The sequence below is a fragment of the Chrysemys picta genome, chromosome 7 (assembly GCF_011386835.1).
Source record: "Chrysemys picta bellii isolate R12L10 chromosome 7, ASM1138683v2, whole genome shotgun sequence".
Taxonomy (NCBI): Eukaryota; Metazoa; Chordata; order Testudines; family Emydidae; genus Chrysemys; species Chrysemys picta.
The window spans coordinates 3,980,173-4,004,397 of NC_088797.1; the positions used below are offsets into that span (position 1 = coordinate 3,980,173).

Consider the following 24,225-nt stretch of genomic DNA (forward strand, 5'->3'; position numbering starts at 1 on the left):
CTTTTTAGCTTCGATGTCTATGCTGAGTCTGTCAACATGCTGCCTGAGCACCTGTAGCTCCTCTCATATTTTCTCAGGCCACACCCCATTCCCTGGGTTTGCATGATGTTTTCGCTGGGAAGAATTTTTTTGAATTGGCAGTTAGGTACAGCAGCAAACCAAGAAGGAAAGGTAGAAGGTAGTGGCAGATTTTGTAGTAAATTGCTATGCTTTTTGGCACCAGAGTCATGGGACCAGCTGGCCCCATAAGACCTTTATATTAAATCCTGACACAGTCAAATCAACTAAATGTCTATTTAAGCAATGGTGACAAATGCAGAGGTCATTTCTTAGCAGTTAATGACTGGTTGGAGGAGGTGAGGTTCCAAGGCAAAGCCAAAGGCTCTTAGCCTAGACACACTGACTGCCAGGAAATGCCTGACTCAGATATTGGTTTTGCTGATACATTACTAAAATATTTCCCTTAAAAAAGAAAGAAATTATGTTTTATGTACTGAAAAGTTACATTTGAAATGCATGTGGCTACAGTTGCTGTGTTAGCTTTGCAGTACTGGGTTTGCCCTCGCAGATAAAGAACAGTATGGTAACCCATAAAAAAGCAGGACTTCAGTGTGAATATGCAAATCAATTCAGTTAAGGCCTTGTGTATCTTAGGAGGATTTCGTTATAGCGATATAGCTATGCTGGCAAAACTCTGTAGTGTGGATCAGTATAATAGTACGTATCTGGTATAATTGAGGCTGGTTTCCCTGACCGGCATAAGCTATACTGGTATCAGCACAGTTATATCAATAGAACTGTTTTACACTACAGCTTTTACTGAGATAGCTATGCTGCTAAAACCATGAAATGTAGACCAGACTTAAGACTGAATATTCTTAATGTATGTTCTGTTGTTCCTAGGTTTTCCAGGGGGAGCACCACTTCCTACTATCGCTTATAAATGTTGCTATTCTAACCCCTAGTCACTTAGAACTTGACAAATTTCTTCCCTTTTGGAATGAAACTTACCAAATATAAGTGTAAGAAGGGTGTTTTTCTTCATTAGTTTTAACATGCGAGGGTCACCTTTTTGGCTGACACAGCAGGAAATGAACCAGTAATTTCTGGCGTTGAAATTACGAGCCTCTACAGCTTGAACTAAAGAGCTGGCTTTGGCAGCTGAATGTTGTAGCAGACCCTTGTTTTCTGTGGATCAGGAGTGGGAAACTATACAACACATCCTGACCAGTGGGTTGCGTGAGTAAAAACAATCCATGGGTTTCAGAGCATCAGGGGAGTAGAAAAAATACATTTTCCTCTTCATGCAAAAATTCTATTTTTGACTGTTCTGGTCACAAACTACCTTGAGAAAGAGAGTTGAAAATTGATGTGGAAATGGCCCTAATTGGGAGAACTGCCCTTCGTGTTCCAGTGAAAATTGGTCAAATTAAACTGAGTAATAACCCACTGAAAACCATGCCTTATGTATGCACAGTACTGTTGGCATGCTCTTTCAGCCCTTCCTAGCAGCGTTCAGCGAGAAGGTAGGATGCACCAAGCATTCAGTGTGAAGCTAAGTTTGCTGCAGAGAGTAAGCGAATTCATAACACACCTTGCACGGTAAAAGCCACACATCTCCTAAGGCTTGCAGGTCGAGGGAGCCAGCCTGTGAACTATTGAGAAGGGCATTTTGGTGATGTGTAAGTCCAGTAACTCCACATTGGGGAATTCTGGTTTTTCTATTATCTTCTTTGAAAACCAAAAAACCCTAGGGAATTCCATTTCAATGTTAGCATTTCCTAACTTTTGTCTCCTTTAAACATGCAACCTTAACATTCTCTTAATGTTGCCATTTTGATGGAATTGTATACAGTGTTCTGAGATCCCTGAAATCTTTGTAAGAAAGGGTATGTGACATACAGTTGTCAGTCCAGATGTCTGCAGCCTTAGATCTGCATTCCCTAGTATTTTTAAATCTAAGTGCGGATATTAGCAATACTGTACTTTGAAATAGGGTGGTCACTCATCCCCAGAATACTGGACATTCCGGTACTTCCAGGAACAGTGTGGGCCCACCCACCCCCATCTGTGTGATTTCCTCCCACACACACACCTTCCCCCACATGACCTCAAATACATGAATGTGTGAAGTCACGCTGGCGGGAGTGGGGCAGCACACTCTTCAAAATGGCATCCCCTTCTGTGATACTGGACAAAACCATGTCTGGTTTTGTCTCAGTGTGGGGCAGGGGACAAACCTTGAAAAACAGGACCGTTTGGCTTAAAGCCGGACGAATGGCCTGCCTACTTTGAAATGACTTTCGATGGGCTGATTTTTCTACTGTGTTCCCTGACTAAATCATTGTGTAAAGACAAAATGTCAAGAAGTCTTATACTGCGGTACTTGAATATTGCAGTTCTGGGTAATGCTAGAAATAATTTACATAAAGAAAAATCTGTTGACCATAACAGAGTGATGCTGAGGCAGAGAGATGGTGGGGCGCACATGTCATATGACACAAGGTAGTAAGAAACACTGTAAAATGAACAATTAGATGAACATTTCAGATTGTACGTCCTCCTAATTATCCTTTTAATTATTCATCTAAAACAAGTAAAATGACCCCTGACAGAGCCATAAATGATTTAGATACTATCAAATATTTATAAGATGCAACTGAAATCCCCACTGTGCATTGTAACAGATGCACATGAATCTGCTTTCTCGGAGTCCTCATCATGTGCAATTTTATGTATGGGATTTATAACCGATTGAATGCAATCTGCAGTATTTTAAAAAGCAACGGAGATGTTTAAGGGAGGAAGAAAGGTGTGTTGCTTTCAGTCACTTCTTTGATTTAATGGGCATAATTTAGAATAAAGATGGAGGGCCAGATTTGGTGCAAATAGGCTGTAGGCGGCGAGCAGCGAATTCCCCCGTTGCAGGTGAACTCCCTGCTTGTTCCAATAGAGGCTGCAAACTAGGGCCTGCCGCCTATAGTTCTCCCAGCCACCTGGACAAATTGAGAGGGGTGTGTCAGGACAATAAGGAACGGAGCTCCACTATATCAAGGGTGCAACTTTAGAGCTGCTGCTGGGCTGCTGTAATTGCATCAGAGCTAGATCTGACACTGGAAATCAGGGAAGTGGTATTCGCTCCCTCGCAGGCCTGCGCCTGCTCCTCTGCTGAACAGAGCTTCAGGACAGGAGAGATTCTCGCCTGTATGATTTTCATTTCATGTTATTTCACAACTATCCTGTTTGTTTTTCAGCACTGAGTAAAACTTTTCCATTGGTACATAGTAAATGTGGATTTATATGATTATATGACCTTTCATCCTGAGGTTCTGAACACAGTCGGTGGTGCTCCCTAGCTACTTTTAGGAGAACTACTTTGGGATAAAAACTATTAAATAAATAGATAAATAAAAAAATCCCTTTTATTGTTAAGCAGGGGTTTTGTATGGGGGATTTTTGTAAGAAGCCTTCATTTGGTCTCCCGTCTCCTAAAAGGGGGAGGAGTAGAAATGAAAGACGATCTTGTAGTTAAAACAATAGACTGGGGTTTGGGAGACCTGGGGTTAATTCTCAGTTCTCCAGACTTCTTCTGGGAACTTGGGCCAGTCACTTAATCTTTCTCGGTGTCAGTTCCCCAACTGTAAAATGGACATAATAATGCTTCCTATCTCCGACTTCTTGTCTGCTTTCATTATAAGTTTGTCAGGGTAGGGACTAAGTATACATGCAGTGCCTAGCACAATGGGACCCTGCTCTCTGTTAGGGCCTCTGACTGCTACTGCTATGTCAAAGACAAATGAATTTGGAAATTAAGTATTTAGCCCTTACTTTAAACGGTACATTAATGGTGAGGACACATGTAACAGACATGAATTGCATTGCCTGAGGCACTACTGGGAGATGCACAGATACTACAGAGAGGAGCACAGTGTAAGAACCAATAAAGAATTAAATAGGAGAGGCGATAAGGAAAGTAAATATAAAGGGGGGAGATGGAAGTGTGGAGGGGCCAAATTTAATTAATCTGAGGGTCTGTCTACACAGCAAAAGCTGTGCACAGTGTAGCCTACTCGAGCTGTAGCACTAGCAGTGAAGTCAGCACTGCAGGGGCGTTAGAGCAAGCTAACAAGCTGAGTACGTACCCAGGTTCTGTTGCGCTGTCTTCACTGCTGCTGTTACCCTCAAGGAGCTCGAGTAGGCTACTGCTCGTGTAGAGCTTTTGTTGTGTGGACAGATGCTGAGATAGGGGAGCGGAGTTTGGGGGGAGGCTTGCTAAGGTTGTATCTGTCTGTCCTGCAAGGTTATGTTGTGTCTCAAGCACAATCCTCCAGCAGATCCACTCAGCTCCTCGGTTGTGTTGACTGCAACCCTGGAAAGTGGAAAGTTCTGACAACCCTGTCTTAGAATTCTAAAGAATGGCATTTCATGCAAAGCACCCTTTGATAGTGCCAGGCAGACGCCAGCATTTTATCTCTGCACCTTAATGCAACTAATTGCTTTCTAATGAAAGCAGACTCCCTGACTAGAGAAATAAACTCTTAACACTGTGTCTCAGAAGGCAAGTTTTAAATAGAGTCCTACTGCACCATGGTCCAGACCCAGCAAAGCCCTTAAGCATGTGCATAACTAGGGTTACCATATTTGCGCAATCAAAAAAGAGGAAAAGAGGGGGAGGAGCCCCACTCTAGCCCCGCCCCATCCACTCCCTCCTACTTCCCACCCCCTGACTGCCCCCCTCAGAACCTCCAACCCCCCCCCCCCCCCCCCGCTCCTTGTTCCCTGACTGCCCCCTCCTGGGACCCCTGCCACTAACTGCCCCCTAGGGCCCCACCCCCTATCTAAGCCTCCCTGCTTCTTGTCCCTGACCGCCCCCTCCTGAGAACCCCCCACCCTAACTGCCCTTCATGGACCCTACCTGTCCCCTGACTGCCCCGACCCTTATCCACATCCCCACCCCATATTCACAGCCCTGCCCCCAGACAGACCCCCGGGACTCTCATGCCCTATCCAACTGCTCCCTGCCCACTGACAGGACCCCCAGAACTCCCGACCCATCCAACCCCCTCTGCTCCCTGCCTGCCTCGACCCCTCTCCATACACCTGCCCCCCGGCAGCCTCCCCCCCTGAACTCCTGACCCATCCAACCCCCCCCCATCCCCTGACTAGGGCCGGCTTTAACAAGAGCCCAGGAATCGGGCTGCGCTCTGGCTGGAGTCGCGGGGCTTGGGGCCGAACCGTAGGTGCTCGGCCGGGGACGGGCCGGCCGCCCTGGGGCCCAAGCCGGGCCAGAGCCACTGGGGCTGGCACGCTCGTCCGGAACCGGGGCCGCGGCCTGGGGCCCGAGCTGGGCTGGAGCCGCTGGGGTCGGGGCCGGCGCACTCGGCCGGAACTGGGGCCGGTGCCCCGGGGCCCGAGCCGGGCTGGGCCGGAGCTGCTGGGGCTGGCTGGGGCCGGACTGGGCCGCGCCGCACCTCCCCGGAGCCCTCCTCCTCGCATCCCCCCCCCCGCCCCAGCTTACCTGCTGCTGCCCGCCTGCCCCTGCTTCTTTTCAGACTTCCCGCGAAGATCTGATTGGCGGGAAGCAGGGGAGGGGGAGGAGCAGGGGGCAGAGCGTTATGGGGAGGGGAGGAGGGGGAAGACAGCTGCGGGGCCGGGGGCGTGCTAAGGCTGCAGGGGATGAGGGGAGCCGAGAAGGGGCTTTGGCTGCCGAGCGGCGCCGCTTTTCGATCTATAAATAGCCAACCGGGGGGGAAATCCCGGACATTTTTAGAAATCCCTCCCCCCCGGATGACTATTTATAGATTGAAAAGCCGGACATGTCCGGGAAAAGCTGGACATATGGTAGCCCTAGCATAACTTTGTTAGTAAATACGCCTATTGTCTGCTGTGAGATTACTCACGTGCTTAAAGTTATACACGTGGTTAAGTTATTTGCTTGTATAAAGCCCCTAGATGGAAAATATAGGAGCGAATCCTGTCCCTGGTGCCTCTGTGTGACGAAGGCCATACTGCAGTGGGGAATATCCTTCAGACTGGCAGTATAGTGCTAATCTCTTCTGGATGCCCTAGGGCACAATCACATGGTTGGCAGGGATGAGACGGTTCTATTGGGGTGAAGATACCTCCTCCCAGGGCAGATTGGAGGAAGATGCCAGCTGCAATTATGCCCCACCTAGAAAATCTTTTTCCTCCATCCGTGGGTCCTCCTCCTTCCATGGGTCCCATTTCTCCCCCTCTGGAAGCTCTGCAGGATTTCTGTTGTTCCACCGCTGCATTTACCCCTGGGTTCAGTGTGGGGAAAGAGGGGGTTGGATTACTTATGGATGGCAAGGGAGGAAGATCCTTGTTCACATGACAGCTTTGTCCCACTGGTGGAGTGGGAACAGAGCCCTTCCTCACTCATCAGGAATGGTCTGGTGGAGCAGAGCTGCCTTACATGGTGCTGACTGAGGCGTGGGGAGTCTGGCCGCTGTGTGAAGCGAACTGTAGTAATTGTTTTGCCAGCAGAGACAAGAAGGTTCCTCTTTGGCTCATGTTTTTGATGGCATCATAGAACCATAGGGCTAGAAGGGACCGCAAGCGTCATCTAATCTAACCCCCTGCCAAGATGCCATCCAACACAGAGGGCTATCCAGCCTCCTTTTGAAAACTGCCATTGTCCTACTGTTCTTACAGTTAGGAAGTTTTTCCTGAGATTATGGAGAAACTTTGGTAATCTCCCATTGTTTCCATGGGATCGAGCTCTCCCTAATTCACATGTATTGTTCGTATTAGTGCTTTTCCTATCCTCCTGGACTTGCATATGGTTAGAAAAAGAAAGCCATTGTAACCAGCAACTGTGCATCAATCATCATAAACACTATAGCAAACATACACTCAAAATCTTTGTCCCTCTCTTTGTCTTGTGTGTGCAGTCGCTATCCTTCTGAAGGACGATTATTTCATCAGCGGTGCTGGGCTGCCGGGTAGATTCAAAGCCGAAAAAGTGGAATTTCATTGGGGTCAGAGCAATGGATCCGCAGGCTCTGAGCACAGCATCAACGGCAGGAGATTCCCTGTTGAGGTGAGTGGAAAGAGAACATGTTTATGTCCTTGCAGAAAAATGGATTGCAGTCGTGTGAGATGCATCAGGAGCACTGCAATGTTCCATCCGCTGACATATCAGTTTTCAGGTCCTTCATGGCTGATTGCCTATCATCTCGCATGTGCTGCTGAGGTGTCAGCTCCCCCCACGCGGCTCTGCTAATGGTGCCAGCCCTCATCACCCACTTGTTACATTTTCAAACAAGCACCTTTGTGCTTTCTCCCAGGCCATTTTTTACGCATGAGAGGAGCTCCTTGGTAAACATCTGCAAAGCCACCTCATTGTACTCCTTCAAATCCTCCTTACAACTCTCCTCTGCCATGATGCCTACAAAAGACAATGGTTACGCAGCTGGCATGGTGGGACTGCTTCCCGTCATCAATATTTTTTTGGTTTCCCTGTGTTCCCATCTCTTTGTAGCCACTTATGTCCTGTCTCATACTTACACTGTGAGCTCTTCAGGGCAGGCACTGTCTTTTGGTTTCGTGTTTGTACTGCCATGGAGCTCAGGTCTATGACTGGGGCTCATACGCACTATGGTAAGACACACAATGAATAATACATGTCATTTATTTGCCTTGTCACTCAACTTTGCTGATAGTGTGCAGTATGGACTGAAGGTTTTCTACCGCGACATATAACGAATGATCTCTGATGGAAGGCACTACATAGAAGCCATTGTATTGGATAAACTCTTTGTTGCAGTATTCGTTATAGATCTGTAACGTGGCTGTGAATCTTGTCTGCGAACAATGTACTCATGCTGACGGCTTGTGTGTAGACAGGAAAGGCCTTGCGCATGAGGCATGGGGCTGAAATTTTAGGAGACTTTGGCTCCATTCCCAGGCTCCTCCTGTGTGATTTGGGGGAGAGTTTTGGAAACGCAAACGTTTGTGCCTCCGACAGTCTTCTCTTGAATCTTTCTATCTCAGTTCCCCATCTGGAGAATATGGATAGAAGTCTTTCTTTTCTCCCACCTTTTGTCTGTCTTGCCTATGGAGGCTGTAAGCTCTTTGAGAAAGGGATTGTCTTTTATTATGTGTTTGGACAGCATCTAGCAGGATAGGGACTCAATCTCTGTTGCCACCTCTAGGCGCTCATGCAATGAGGATAGTGAACTAACAACACACATATTTCAACACATGTTGCCATCTCTCTCTCATTTGGCAATGCTGGTATGCGCAAAGAGGAGGGTGGTTTTTATTGGGGAAGAAAGAACACATGTAAAGCTCTGGTGCCAGGCTACTCGCCTTCTGAAGTTGTGGTAGGACACTGTGCAACCCTTCCTTTGTGTCAGGTGTTGTAATTCCTTTCCCCGTGCCGACAACGTTATTCCACACTCATTTGAAGAATGAAATGTTATTTTGCTTTGAAAGAAGCAATATATAGAAAATAATTTCCTTTTCTTTTAAATAGAAAAGTATATTCCTGGTTTCTTTTTGCGTTGGTTAGAATACTCATTTATTCTGCTTTTAAAAAAAAACCCTACTTACGTCTTTAAGGTGTCTGTTCACACATCAGGAGTACTTGAGTGAGAATGTGTATGCAGCACTGAGCCTCATGGCCCAAACCTGAGAGCTTCTGCATTTAGGTTGTGCTTATTTCTGAATGTTTGCCCAAAAGCAGTCTGCTTTTTTCAAAATGCTTTAATTTTACGGCAGGTGGTTTATTGCAATTAAAATCTGATTTAAAAACCAGACTTGATTCAGTGTTACAACATGGACTTCCGAACTCCTGCTCTTTTTAGACTGCACTGTACTAGCACAGAACCCACACTTCTGCCTTTAGTATCTCTTGAAAGGAAACAAATTACAAAAGTTGGGGCCTGATCCGTTGGGATTGTGCTTGAGCCCCTTTTGCAAATGCTCTCTGCACACGTTATAACATCCGCCAAAGAGGCCCCATTGATTTTAGTGGGAGCTTCAAGTGCTCAGGAGTGTTCAGGTTTGGCTCTGAGGGCTCAATCCTGCATGTCCATTCCAACGTGAGTATTCCGAATGCGTGCATAGGCACTTTGAAAAAGGACCTAGGTAAGTTTTTACGGGATGGAACCGTTTTTGTGTAATGCTAATTGCAGTTCAGCCTGCAAGTGCCTACTGCAACTCCGACTGCCTTATGCTTGGAGTTTCTTATACTGTGCTGTGCTCTAGAGGTAGTATTCCTAGGAGAGTTGTGAAAAAGCGGGGAAAAATCATACAATGATGGCCCCACTGATCTTAGCCCCTAGACACAGGCCAGTTATCTGTGGAATACTCAGGGGCACTTTGTATTCCAAGGCCTGGTCTACACTGGGTGTGGGGGGGGGGATCGATCTAAGATACGCAAATTCAGCTACGAGAATAGCGTAGCTGAAGTCGACGTATCTTAGATCGACTTAGAATCACTTACTTTGTGTCCTCGTGGTGTGGGATCGACGGCCGCCGCTCCCTTGTCGACTCCGTTTCCGCCTCTTGCGGCGGTGGAGTTCTGGAGTCGACGGCAGAGCGATTGGGGATCGATTTATCCGCGTCTACGCTAGATGCGATAAATCGATCCCCAATAGATCGATCACTACCCGCTGATCCGGCGGGTGGTGTAGATGTACCCCAAGTCTGGCACAGTTCTAATGTCAAAGTAGTTGAAAGCAAGTGATCTCTGAACCTAATTGGAAAACCAGATGTGGACTGTACGAAGTCCATTAGTTCCAGAGCACATCCCATGGGAATGCAGATGAATCTGCTTCAGCCATAGACTTGGCTCTGTAAACATGAAGTTCAGGTGCACATTCCTCTAGAAAATAAAATACTTGCTGTTAGTCTTTTTGTTGAGGAGGATGCACTGATTGCAGAAACTAATTAGAAATGTCAGATATAATGCGGAGCCTTATTGTTTGACCATGTTGTTTGTTTTTTATTATTACAAGTAATGTGTCAGATGGTGAGGCTGTCTATGTTAATTGGTTTCCTTCATTGAAGCCCATCTGGATCACATTTTTTGTGATTTATATGTTATATTAGTTGGTAGGATATATGAGAGTGTCCTTTTATTTCATAGGCAAATCAAATCAAAGGCATCTTATCTTTCAGTACTTTTATTTATACAGAGCGTAATTGTTATCTCTTTTCAATACATAACATATATAAAAACATTTTAAATGGTTGGTTTCATGATGTGGTCTTGACTACCTATCTAGTTCTTCGATTTTCTTTGCAGACATTATAGCATTCCTTACCTATCCAGCTGGAGGAGAGGGGTGGAGCCTCGGGCAGAGCGGGAGGGGCTGAGGGCTAGCTTCCCTCAATGGCGTGTTCACCCACCACCCATGGGTAAATGCTAGTATTGTGGTGACTGTTCAGTGGACCCCAAACCTCTGTCTTTGGCCACGTGCTAAGACCACAGTATCAATGCTAGTTGGCGCTTTGTATTGTGGTGATCGCTTCTCTCACACTCCATGTTAGACCCTGTGTCTGAGCAGGGTCACTAACCAGTGCTGTGATGCTGATGATTAAAGCAGTGCTCTTCGTGGTGTCAATAATCCTAAAGAGGAGGATGTGGGCTCTAGACCTGCTGGGAGAAAATCTCTTTGTTTCCTTGAAAGTTTTTAATGTCTTCTCCTCATCTTAATGAGCTGCTGACGTGTTTGTGTGCGTGCCTGTTCTAGTCTAATTATTTCATTTTTTCCTGAGAGCCAAAGCTGAGTCGATCTGTGTACAAACGCCAGAAGCCATTAAACTGTGAAGTGACAGCATTCAAATAGAAAAATAGAAAATAAAATAGAAGCCTCCCTCAGGCCAGCGTAGAATTCAGGTCTTCCCCATTAGAGCCACTAGTGATAACAGCAGAACTTCAATCCTCCTGCGCTCCGGAATAGCCTGGCCTCTGCAGAGGTTCTGACACGGAGGTCAGACTGTCTTTCGTAGCCGCTAATATGGTGGAAGCACAGGTGTATAGCATCTCAGGAAGGCTAACAATAGACCTGGGAGAGCTGTGCTGGCAGCATTCAGCACCTCTGTCTGAGCATGACTGGGACTTTTTCAGTTGCTTCCTATTCATTTTTATGCAAAATGCTGATTATTTCTGTGAAGAGCAGAAATCAGAAGAGTGATTTTAATCATGACTGTGTTAATTTGATATGAGCTTCGGCTGTTTATGAGCTTTCTTTTTAATGGCTCTAATTGTCAGTTATAATGTGAATGCCATTATACAGTAATATACAGTAATTTATTTAGTAAATGGGAATCTTATTCCAAGGACCATACTGCAGTATGCCATAGAGACCTAATCCCGTTAATCTTACATGAGCAAACTTGTACTGTCTGGCACCCCAAGCTGTCTTCTAAAGGTATTTGGCACATGGAGGTTTCTGCATGTGCATTTTTGGAGATCTCTCTGTTTCTTTGAATTGAACAAAGCTGAAGAGAGGGGTTTAAAAAAGTTGTTCCCTTTCCCATTGGTTAGCCAGATTCTCATGGAAGGCTTCTACATTATGGTGATTGACCCATTTCTCTAAATTATCATCATAAACAATCATTTGCATGAGCAGTTCTTATTCTTCCTTAAATACGCTTCTGGGAACATTTTCCAGGGTTGACTATTAGCCTTTGTGTTGTTCCTCTAACTCCCTGTTTGTCCTCTCATAAGAACGGCCATACTGGGTCAGACCAAAGGTTCATCTAGCCCAGTATGCTGTCTTCCGACAGTGACCAATGCCCGGTGCCTCAGATGACCAATGCCCATTCCCAGCTTCTGGCAAACAGAGGCTAGGGACACCATCCCTGCCCATTCTGGCTAATAGCCATTGATGGATCTATCCTCCATGGTCTTATCTAGTTCTTTTTTGAACAGTGTTACAGTCTTGGCCTTCACAACATCCTCTGGCAAGGAGTTCCACAGGTTGACTGTGCGTTGTGTGAAGAAATACTTCCTTTTGTTTAACAGATGTATTGGAGCATAAGCTTTTGTGGGTGAATACCCACTTCGTCAGACGAAAGCTTATGCTCCAATACATCTGTTAGTCATAAAGGTGCCACAGGAGACTCTGTTGCTTTTTACAGATCCAGACTAACACGGCTACCCCTCTGATACCCTTCCTTTTGTTTGTTTGAAACCTGCTTCCTACTCCCTTTGGGTAGTTCCCTTTGCCCAAGATTATACTAGTAAGACTAACTCCATTGTTGCTCAAATCTGGAGATGGTTGCTCAAATATGAATGCCCCCCTCATAGCCCTGCCACAAAAAAGGGCAGTGGAGAGGGCCCTCCAAGCTGCTTAGAATGGCTGTGTGGGGCACAGCCAATCAGGGCCCAGCAGCCTAGTATAAGAAGAGCTGCAGGGCCAGCCAGAGGGAATTCTGTTCCTTGTTGGAGCTGTAAGAGTGTGGCTGGCGTTTGGCTGGCTCACGGAGCTACAGAAACCCAGACGGGCAGCACTGCCAGAATCCAGGGAGAGCTGTTTGCTGGGACTTCATCAGGACAAGGCCCTGAGGTAAGGGTGAAGACAGCGTGGGGCTGCGGGGAAGTGGCCCAAAGAATTAGAGAAGTCATGCAACATAATTAAAGGGACATGGCGGATGGCTGCTATCTACAGGGTCCCTAGGCTGGGACCTGGAGTAGTGGGTGGGCCCGGGTCCCCCCACCTCCAGTTAGCCACTGGGGGGAAGTGGCCTGGACACTGAGGCACCCCGGAGAGGGAACTGAACTATGGTGGCCCAGCTGGAGAACTGTAGCCAGGAAGCACCAAGAGGGAAAAGACATTGTCTCCAGGGAGAGAGCCCTGGGACACTGCTTTATCCCAGAGCAGGGACAGACTGAGAGAGAGTGTGTACAGGTGCGTGCACTCAGCCAAGGAGGCGTTCACGAGAGATGAGTGCACCCCGTTACAGACCCATTAGCATCATGTGACCCTATTGTTTCATATTGCTACTTGTGTGTCCCTGATGTAGAAGAAATATGTGTGATTCAATACAATGAAGCTCTTTCTAGAGGAAATAAATTGAGATCTAGTCTCTTTGTCTGCCTTTACCCTCAAAATTAATACCTTTTGCCACCCCTAGGGCCATATAATAGAGATTGTTTTTCACTAGTGTTTTGGGCAAGCCTTTTAACATTTGTGTACTTTTGGGGTTTATGCAAAGAAGAGCAGATTGCTAAATGATTTCTTGAAGTCCACTGTTAGAACTCCCATGCTGCTTTACCATACAATAGTTGGGTTTGTTACTGGCATGCTGCACCTGCGAGAACAATGTCGTTGCTAAGGTTCTGCGGTTGGCTTTAAGCAGCAGTAAAGTTTTTTAGTGAGATAGGTGGACAGGAATTGTTCTGTTTTCATTACATTTCTTTTGGTGGTTGCTCTTGAAAATTCCTTGCCTCCATCTGGCAGAATGTAGAAATGTACAAATCAGTAAATGATGGAGGGAATTTAAAGAGACCATTGGGAATATCCCATAGCAGAAGGCTTCGAGCAGATGAAGAATTTTTGCTTAGCATTCTCTTTGAAGGTCCAATCTTGTAGTCATATGGAGGTACTTAGAGCTCCCATTAACTCCAGAGGGAGAGCTACAAAGTCCACTTTGGGAGTCAGGATCTGGCCCTAAATTAGGGTTGCCAACCATCCAGGATTGCCCTGGAGTCTCCAGGAATCACAGATTAATCTTTAATTAGAGATTATGTCATGGGATGAAACCTCCAGGAATACCGACAACCAAAATTGGCAACCCAACCCTAAGTCCAGTGTTGTCTAGTGGTCTTTTGTATGTCGGAGGGAATTTCGTCGGTGTGAATTCCATCTGTTCTTGTGTCCATGACCTACTCGGTCAGGCAAGGAAGGGATGGCTCAAGTTTTTAGACTAATTATTCTTTTTAGCAAACTCCCATTTTGCAGGCAATTTTGTTGCAAGCCTCAGCTACTGCTTTTCCCACAATGCCCTGACACCCTAGATGACAGAGGTCATCAAAAAGAAGGAGGAAAGCCGGAAGCTACCCTCTCTCCTCCATTCCCCTCCAGACTTTGCATCTCTTCCCCCTCCTCCACTTGAAATGATATTTTGGGTTTGTCATCGGCAGGAGTTCTGCTCAGTCTAATTTTAAGGATTAATATTGATATATGTATTGAGTACATGATTGCCTCGGTTTACCCTGTGTTAAGCTGCCACGTCCATGTTCAACTGAAGCAAAGCCTCGTGTAACCGTCTACTTTGTTTTTTCTTTTCCATGGCATCGCTGGTGCACTTTCCCCTTGTGATTGCCTTTAGTGCTTCCCGTATAGTGACAGGGGAATTGGTTGAGTCTTTAATTAATGACTTTATTGCAATAAAGGTTCCATTTTAGTGCGGAATGCTTCATCTTCTCGTAGTGAAATATTTAATCTCCATCTGGCTGATCTTTTCTGTGAATGCCCTGTGATAATTAAGAGGAAACATGAGAGGATGGTCTGAAATTAAAATGTGGTTGGTGGAGGTGTTAATGTATCGTGGGACTGTTCATGCAGAGACCAACACAAAATTTAAGGAAGGAAAAGCAGTCTGTTTTTATGATGTCTTGCTGTCTGCTGGACCCAAGTAACTTACAGTAGCTCACAGATGACAGGGCACCTGCAGAGTTTTGTTTCAAAGGAGCCACTTAGTGGCTAGAGACAGATACAGTTCCCTCAGTGTTTGATGGGAATATCCTGCTTTCCCCTAAGGATTTTCTGTGGCTTGTTGTGAATCAGTAGCACTGCACTGCAATTGCAATATGTTAATGATGGGCTAAGAGTTATACATTCCCTCAACATAAATCCCTAATTTTCTACATGTTTAATAGGAGTGTGGAAAGAGTGACAAGGAGAAGGAGGATCAGGTGGAGGGGAACATAAGAGATAAGAGGCTGACAGCCTGCTCCTGTTGTAAAGGGAAGTTATTTTGAATAGGAGAAAAATCAGTACAAAGGTTGGAGAATTTGACAGCGTTATAAGAGCTGTTTAAATGGAAGCTAGCAGATTCAATGGGACTGCTACTTGAAATGCTGGATTGTCAGGAACCAGAAAAATGGAATGGGATAATCTCACTCTTACAGTGTGTTGGCTAGTTTCCTTATTTGCAAAGGACACCAGGATCTCTGTTGTGATGTTTTGGTGGCCAAACCCATGGCCAGTTTGCAGCAGTTCACAGTGGATATTGGACCCCTGGATGTAAAGAAAACCCACAAAGATTTATTGACGGCACAGACTCTCTCAAGCTTTTTTCTGTCTTGATTTTCTGAATAGCTGATTATAGAAGACATGGGGGGCCAGCAAGGAGAGGGGATCATAGAAGTGTAGGACTGGACGGGACCCCAAGAGGTCATCTAGTCCAGTCCCTTGCACTCCTGGTAATAACTACTAGAGCATTCCTGACAGGTGTTTGTCTAACCTGTTCTTAAAAACTTCCAATGACAGAGATTCCAAAACCTCCCTAGGCAATTTAACGACCCTGTCAGTTAGGAAGTTTTTCCTAATGTCCAACCTAAACGTCCCTTGCTGCAATTTAACCCCGTTGCTTCTTGTCCTATGCTCAGAGGTTAACGAGAACAATTTTTCTCCCTCCTCCTTGTAACAATCTTTATCTTTATCCCCTCTCAGTCTTTTCTTCTCCAGACTAAACAAACCCAGTTTTTTCAGTCTTTCCTCATAGGTCATGTTTTCTAGACCTTTCATCATTTTTGTTGCCCTTCTCTGGACTTTCTGCAATTTGTCCACTTTTTTCCTGAAATGTGGCACCCAGAACTGGACACAATACTCCAGTTGAGGCCTAATCTGCGTGGAGTAGAGCGGAAGAATTACTTCTCATGTCTTGCTTACAACACTCCTGCTAATACATCCCAGGATGATGATCACTTTTTTTTTGCAACAGTATTACACTGTTGACTCATCTTTAACTTGTGATCCACTATGATCCCCACATCCCTTTCTGCAGTACTCCTTTCTAGGCAGTCATTTCCCATTTTGTATGTGTGCAATTGATTGTTCCTTCCTAAGTGTCTTTATTGAATTTCATCCTATTTACTTCAGACCATTTCTCCAGTTTGTCCAGATCAGTTTGAATTTTAATCCTATCCTCCAAAGCACTTACAACCCCTCCCAGCTTGGTATCGTCCGCAAACCTTATAAGTGTACCTTCTATGCCATTATCTAAATCATTGATGAAGATATTGAACAGAACTGGACCCAAGACCAATCGCTGCGGGACCCCACTTGATATTCCCTTCCGGCTTGACTGTGAACCACTGATAACTACTCCCTGGGAACAGTTTTCCAACCAGTTATGCACCCACCTTATAGTAGCTCCATCTAGGTTGTGTTTCCCTAGTTTGTTTATGAGAAGGTCATGTGAGACTGTATGAAAAGCCCTTAGTAAGGGAGAGAGCTTTCTCCAAGTCCATAACTTCAGCGTCAACCACGGTTCATCTTGGCAGCACTTGGAAAATGTAAGTGTTTGATAATAATGGGGAGGCCTTTCCTACTGACTTCACTTTCCAAACACATAGTGATAAGGGACATGTTGTCTTTGATATGCTTGGTAGAAGATTTAAGGAGTCCAACTGCCTTGCGGCAGGACTATCTGTGTTACACCGGCCTCCTTCTTCTGTGGGGTGAATGGCTGCTGCAAGTGGGTTGTTCTGCTGCTACCATATATAGCAGCTGTTAAACCACAGGACTCAGCAATGTGAGGCTGGATCTCAGCTGGGCTCAAGTATCCTTTTGCTCGAAATGCAGTTCAGAGAGCACTGCCCACTCCTGGGACCTGCTGCCTGGACCATTAGAAGATGCAAGTCAGGAGTATTTTTGAGAAGGAAGTCTCAGCTCTGTTTTTTTTTGCTCTCAGTGGAAGGTATTCGGCCCATTCTAAATTGGCAACATGGTCATTCCAGAATGGGCAGTTGGTAACTTTGAAATCGTTCCGTTTAAAATAAATCAGGGGGATTTTTGTCAGAAATGGACCTGAATAAAGCTGCCCTGAGCTTTTCTTTAATTCTGGAAGTTGGAACATTCCTGGGGTTTAGGTAGAAGTGAGTTACAAACCAGTGGAATGTACTGCTGTCCCGGCTGCATATTGTACTGAGCATATTTACAATGGTCGTGTGACCATTGGTTCAAATGGTCAGAGCCCTAGGTGCAGACTTTTTGTATTTGTATAAGATACTCATTGCAACGAGGCCATCTGGATAGAAGAGCTATCGTTCATTTGTTAAAAAGATTAGGGATTTGTTAAATATTCAACACTGCTCAATGCCATTAAAGGAGTCTGAGACTCCTGGATTTCAAGTAGTTCATACTTGTGGAACTGTTCCCTCCTGAGTTGTAATGACACTTGGAGACTTCTGGGGAGGGCACTTTAGAAATACCACAGACAGACTGACAACCCTGGACAGGAATGAGACAGTGATGCACAAATGTGTTAAGAAGCAGTGGCATGTCCCTCTCACACAAAACGTGTAGCAAGGCTAATGGGCTTGCCACTGGCTCAACTAAAAATATTTCCAATAGAAACGGTTCTGTTAGGGCTTCAAAGGGTTGGGAGTCAATGGCAAATTTACCAGAACATGTTTGGATTTTATGAGACGGAGGGGAAATGTGATGCTAAGAAAAGCCTCAGTTCCCTTATGGCATTCTTGGTTTGGTAATGCTGGAACTGATGCTCCCAAATCAGAAGAAGCCACAGGCATCCTCGTAAAAACGAATGGCCTTTGGAATGTAGCAAAACGTACAGACCAACTACCCAAGGAAAAACAAATTGGAGCAAGTCAGAGTCCGCTGAAGAGCACTGAGTCATCTGCAAGGGAGAATGAGTTCTCATTTACAAATAGTGACAAACAACAAGAGTCCGATCCCGCCAACCATAAAATGTTGATGTGGTTACTAGAAGTACAGGCTCTCAGGCTCTCAGACTAAAACAGTAGATGCCTTGCCCAGTGGAAAGAGCCTTGGGAGGAAATGATGTTAGATAAGAGAGATTTTGAGATGTCATAAAGGTTTTGGGGCTGGTTGATTTTACAGTTCCCCGTGGGCTCTCTGCAGAGATATTGGGAACAGTGAGAGAGCTGTTAGCAGAGGACGCTGTCCAAAATCCAGATGACTCCATGATCGCTATCAAGGAATCAGCAGAGTGAGGTGTTTCAGATGCTGGTTATTGTAGGGATGGGAGGATGGAAGTTTTCAACAAATTGTAGGCAAAATGAAGGACTGAAAATGCCATTTTGAATGTTAAATCCAACAGATTTTTATTAGCTTGTAAAGTTAATGAACGCAAGGCAGTGCTTACAATTAGGATGTACTGTGCACCAAAAGTAGTATTTGCTCATAGTGTTTGTCATCTCTTCAAGAACTATAAGAAACAAAAGACAAGATGACTTTCTGGAAGTAGATGAATTGTCTTATGATAATGAATGGTGAAATGTGAAGAGTTCAGGCCGGAAAATGAACACCAGCTTTTGGTACTTACCTTGGCCTTCAAGGTGGTCCAATTTTTGAATGTGTTGAACTATGGTTGGAAAGAAATTCAAGCTGTTGTCAATTTCTACTTTGTGCGAGAGGTAAAATACAAATCGACTAGTCGGGTTCAGAGGTTTATGTGCCATCCTGCCTGAAAACATTGAGCAGAAAGATTTTAAAGACAAATTAATTTTAAGGGAAAGAAAATGAATCCTGGAATGTATAGGTTCTCCGGGTCCTAGAAAATCTTTGAGATGAATAGACTCATGGGTTAATTCTCCAATTGACGGGAATTTTCAGCAGACAGAATTGTCAATCACGGGAACTAAGCAGGCTCATATTGTTGGGAAAACTGCAGTCCATTCTGTTTCCTGGCAATCTCATCATGCAGCCTCCAGAGCGCTTCCTTCTTGAGCTAGAGTGTAAGAAAACCCGTACAATTCCTTTCATCTTAGCCCGTCTCATGGCTTTAAGGCTTTCTTAGAAGTTTTGGATCCTCCCCGCCCAGCCCCACACATACACAATGCCTCCGGCCCCAAAATGGCAGAGAAACGCTCCAAAAAGAAGGGGAAAGCTAGAAGCATCTCTTCTGCTTAGTTATCCTCTAGTGGCCTTGCTTCAAGGGGGAATTTTGCCTCACCTGCTGCTGATCTCTCCCCATGTAAGATCCTCCACTGCCAGACAGTCCCTACTAACAGCTCATAGACCACCTCGCAGGAAGAGCCTTCCCCAAGAATTAGTGGCGTCTGCCAGATGGACATAGCTGTTGTGTTGGCAAACACCGAGAGGTACCATAAAACCCCATAAGAAAAAGAAATGTCATTACACCCGGTGCAGAACTGGCGATTTCAGAGGGCACTGAGGTTTTAACATATCCAAGCAGTTAGGAAAAATGTAAATTGTATATTAAAAGCCCTCGTTTCCAAACCAGAAGCCTTAAATCTCTCTGCTGTAAATAACCATATGTAACTCCTATTAACGGTTACAATTACATGCACTTGTCAGCAGCAGCCTAGTCACACAGAGCATGTCTGCACTGCAGTGACACCTACAGCCCGCTCAAGCTTGCAGGGCTCAGGGTGCAGGGTGTTTGATTGTGGTGTAGCTCTTCCGGTTCAGGTTGCAATTCAAGCTCTGGGACCCTCCCACCTTGCACGATCCTTAGCAGCCCCTTAGTCCATGCGAGCCTGAGTCACCGGGTGTCTGCAGTCCCAGTACCTGTCCCATTGAAGCCAGGGAGGTTTGAGCACTAACTTAAATAGAAGCAGAATCAAGCCCTAAACTGGAAAAAGTTAAAAAATGAGCATTTGTCCTTTAGCAGAGATGTTGCACATGATGAAATGTGACCCCTTCATTCTATATTTTTACACTAGCTCCATTTGCAGTATTCTAGCTGTGTATTTTATTTTGATGCATTTTCGAAATGATCACTACAGCTCTGTAAGATGCATGTGGCCTAGAGTGGAACTGGAAAATCTGGGCTGCCATGATCATTATTATGTGTCTGCTTCCTCTTGAAATCTACCCTTCTCACTTAGTTGTACTGTATTGTAAATATCAAGTGATACATCAGGAGCAGTTCATGTTATCCTTTTCCCCCCAAGAGATCAAAAGCAGCATTTTCCTGATGCTCCCAGTTCAGAGTGGTCTTGGGAAATAGCATGTTTCAAGAAAAAATTAAAAGAAACTAAAATATTTAGGGTTTTTTTTTTCAGAACTTTTAATTCTTTTTCAGTGAAAAGCCAAAAAAAAAAAAAAAAAATCAATTTTTAAAACCCAAAATATAAGGAAAACCTCAAAATGTTCCAATTCAGGGGATTTTGAAAAACTGGAACAAATGGAAGGAAATGAAAATTTTCTACAGAAATATTCATTCCTAAAAAAAAAAAAAAAAAGCCAATTCTTATCAAATGAAGTTCTCTATCAAAAAGTTTTGACCTTCCCTGGACTTGAGAAGAACATTTCTAAATGTGGGTCTTTGACATAACATCTTGTTGCATTATGAGCACAATTAGTCCAGGGATTTTTCTCAGCATGGTCAGTTAAAATGAGTGTTGCAAAGATTGTTTGTCAGGTGATTGTGTGAGTGTGACGATTTGGATGCAGCAGATACCAGTTAAACTAGTAGATTTTTTTTTTTTGGCTGGGGGGGGTGAAGAGGCATAATTAGCAAGGATGATGTTCAGATACCAATAACCTCACATGTCTTTATAGCAATCAACAGAGCTTCACCTGACACTCACAGATAGGCATCAGATAACAGCAGTCAGAAAATCAATATGTCAATGCCTTATCCTTGAAATGCTACTTAAGGTCTGCTCCTAGCTTTATTTCCTTGCTTGTGTGGAGTCACAGCAATCTGGGTGTTGAGATGATACATTCATTATGATGTCGTATAAATAAAATAATTCCTGCAGAAATGCAGATATCAGTCCTTCCTCCCTTTCCTCTGTTTTAATGTATCCATCTTCTAATTTGACAATGGGCTCTCACTTGGTTAGATTTCAGAGTAGCAGCCGTGTTAGTCTGTATCCGCAAAAAGAAGAACAGGAGTACTTGTGGCACCTTAGAGACTAACAAATTTATTAGAGCATAAGCTTTCGTGGACTACAGCCCATCCGAAGAAGTGAGCTGTAGTCCACGAAAGCTTATGCTCTAATAAATTTGTTAGTCTCTAAGGTGCCACAAGTACTCCTGTTCTTCTTTTCACTTGGTTAGATTTATCTGTGCTTTCTTGATTTGTAAAAAGAGGTGCTTAAAATATTTAAATCAGTGCCATGTGTAGGTTAGAAAAGATGTGAATCAGGGGTTTATACAGTGACATCAAGTTGTGTTGAAGAGATGGCTGAAAGATCTCAAGATTCTAACTATACAAACTGCGAGAGACGTGGAAAAGCTAAGAACACCAACTCTTTTCTACGTGTTTTTGTAAGTTGAGTTTCTGGACAAGCCCCCAGGGAGCTAATAATGCCCAAATGTTTCTGGGTTGAACTTAGTTCTGTTTCTTCCTCTTAACAGATCTCCCTCTTCCCCATCACTTCTCTGATCATACTGAATTATTTATGGAATTGCAATGTGCACCACAGAAGTAGTATTTGCATAGTTCAGATAATAGGCTGTGTGTGTACACAGAGATAGAGATTTAGATGCATGCTGCAGCTGGAAATGATCATCAGAGGCCCCAAAATGTGAATATCTTAAATGAATTTAAACTGTGGGGGAAGTTCCATTGTTTGAGTGCTGCTATGAAGCACAGGAACTATGCAGCAGGCTAGTATCATCTGTTCATCTACGGGTTTCCATTTAATATACTGGGTCAGCTTCTATCATCAGCAAAGGAGAGGATCTGGTTTACAAAAGCCTATTTATCTTGTTCAAAATAACCAGTTCCTGATAAAGGAATGGAAAGATGCGTGCTGGCTATTCTCTGAATATATTAGAAGAATAATTCCCACCCTCCTTGCAGTGGACAGGAACTTTACTGTGACATACTGATTGACAGGTATAATCATTGTCACCTCCTGGTGGCTCACTAGAGGGTGGAAAATTTAGTGCTTCTTCCCTAGTAGGTTTTGCTCAATTTAAGCAGATTATGCTGTGAAAGATGGGACGGGAGATCAGGCCTGGCAGAGGACACCGTGATTTGAATAGGGCCTTCAATTTATTTGATATATGTATGGTTCTTGTGAATGGAGCTGGACTCTAAACAGGTGGGGAGATTGCCATAAAGAATGACAGGCACTTGAGAGAATCAGTATATCACGTTGCTAAAAGCAGGTATGACATACCTTCTTCAGAATTTGCTTCACCTAGCAACAGCTTATGTTAAACATGTTGGGAGATGGGGGAGTTTTCTCCCCCCCTCTTTTTCCCCCCTCCCCCCTGTTGTTGAAGCAATCTTCTATGGGGATATACATGGAGTGGGTGCAGATCATAGGGCCTGGTGATCCTCTCACTTGTACTGGTGTAGATCATATGTAAAATTAGTTTTAAATAATGCATGTACTGGGCCTGGCACAAAGAGGCTGTGATCCTTAATTTGGGGCCTCCAGATGCTCCCACAATACAAATAAATAACACTAATGCCAATACTCAGGCCTTCAGTGCTTATTTCATCTTTAACAGCGGCATAGACATTAGAGTAGTTCATCATTATCATGCTTTACAAATTGAATGTACTGGTTCTGCTGGCAGTCTGAATCACCAGGGGCTGTTTATAACTAACTTGCTCTATTTTCCTGCCCCTTTCCCACTTGTCTTTGAAGCTAACTGACTTTCCCTGCACTTCTAATGCAAAGAGAGGAATCTTGTACTGCTCCCCTCTTGCCTCTCCGGTGGCGCAAAGGGATATCAATACTGTAAGAGCCCAGTGGCTCTTACACCTCCCTCCTGGCAGCCCTAATACAGGGAGCATATCAGGGCAGGAAGGAAACATTGCCATATGCTCTGGCAAGCCTTAGTTGGTCCTTTAGGAAACCCCCTCCCAACGGGTGTGTGGTAGAGCAGCATCTAGGCTGCTCTAACTTGCTCATAGGACTGTACAGAGAAACAATGAGCGATAACCAGCTCCCCGACAGCCCTCATCTCTGCAGCACCGAGTGGAAGCTGGACATAGCACACCCCTTAATGCGGCCCCAAACCAACTTACAAGGCGTGTCCCACCTTCTGCCTCTTCTCTGGTTGTGCATCCAGCATCATAAAATATTAAACTAGAGATGGGCTCGTACTGCAAAACTTGGGTCTGGCTTTCAAACATACCAAAGTCTGGGACTGTTCAGAACTGGGATGTCGCTTCATCCTGTAATGAAAGGAGGGTTCATTTGTCAAACTCTGATCTCCGCTTATTTTCTGGACTCCCACAAATTTTAGGGATGCTGGGCTTTAGTTACGAGCAATCGATCCTGTCAATTTAAGCAATTCCCTCTTATCCCCGTGTATTTAAAAAAAAGCATTTCCTGTTTTCCCCCTTATATACATTGATATATTTGTAATTGTGTAGCTTTCCTCTGTTAGTACCTATAAACTGAAATTATGTCCTTCATACTGTGATGCTCAGTGATTTCCTTTTCAGCCAAGAGTACATTACAAAGGTTAAAAATGGTCTTTGCAATCCATGCATTTAAGTATACATTACTATCTGTTTTAAGGAGAGGTAATCAATATAATAAATGATACCTCTGTGTATTTTGAATAGATCGCTGTGTAAATATCCATAATGGAATTGATCTCGTGGATTATGGCAACCGTTAGCACAGAAAGGGAATTGACAATTAATGTATTAGACATTTGCCTTTCATACTCACACATAAAATGATTATATATTGATTATTTTCAGTCTAGGTTAATGATGTTCAAGAGGTTTCTGTATCTCTATTTAAGATACTGAAAGTATTGACTCAGAAAGAGGTATCGTATCACTCTCAATGATAAACATGCAATATCGGGTGAGTTATGTCTTGGGCCTTGGTCCTGAGTCTGTTTTACATGAAGGTTGATCTGGGCACCCAAAGAGCCCCCTTAACTGATTAGGGGTTTGGGCAGCATGCAAGGAAGGCAGGATTGGGTCCTTATGTTTGTTCTGTAGGAATAATTTGTTGCCATTGTAAAACACTTGGGGGTCCAGCCTCTTCTCAAAGCACGGGTGACTCTCATTAGTGTTAATGAGAATGGCGCATGAGCAGTAACAGGACGATAATTTTCTTGTTCAGTGTAAATCCCC

The 24,225-nt window shown here is 44.4% G+C and overlaps 1 protein-coding gene across 7 annotated transcripts in view; it reads left to right on the forward strand.

Moving 5' to 3' along the window:
- PTPRG (protein tyrosine phosphatase receptor type G) overlaps nt 1–24,225 on the forward strand; it is a 579,897-nt gene that overhangs the window by 304,775 nt on the left and 250,897 nt on the right. For all 7 annotated transcript variants that reach the window (XM_065550638.1, XM_065550639.1, XM_065550634.1 and 4 more), the window contains exon 4: nt 6,915–7,063. In XM_065550638.1, coding sequence (XP_065406710.1) covers nt 6,915–7,063 — 149 coding nt within the window. The remainder of the gene's footprint in view (nt 1–6,914; nt 7,064–24,225) is intronic.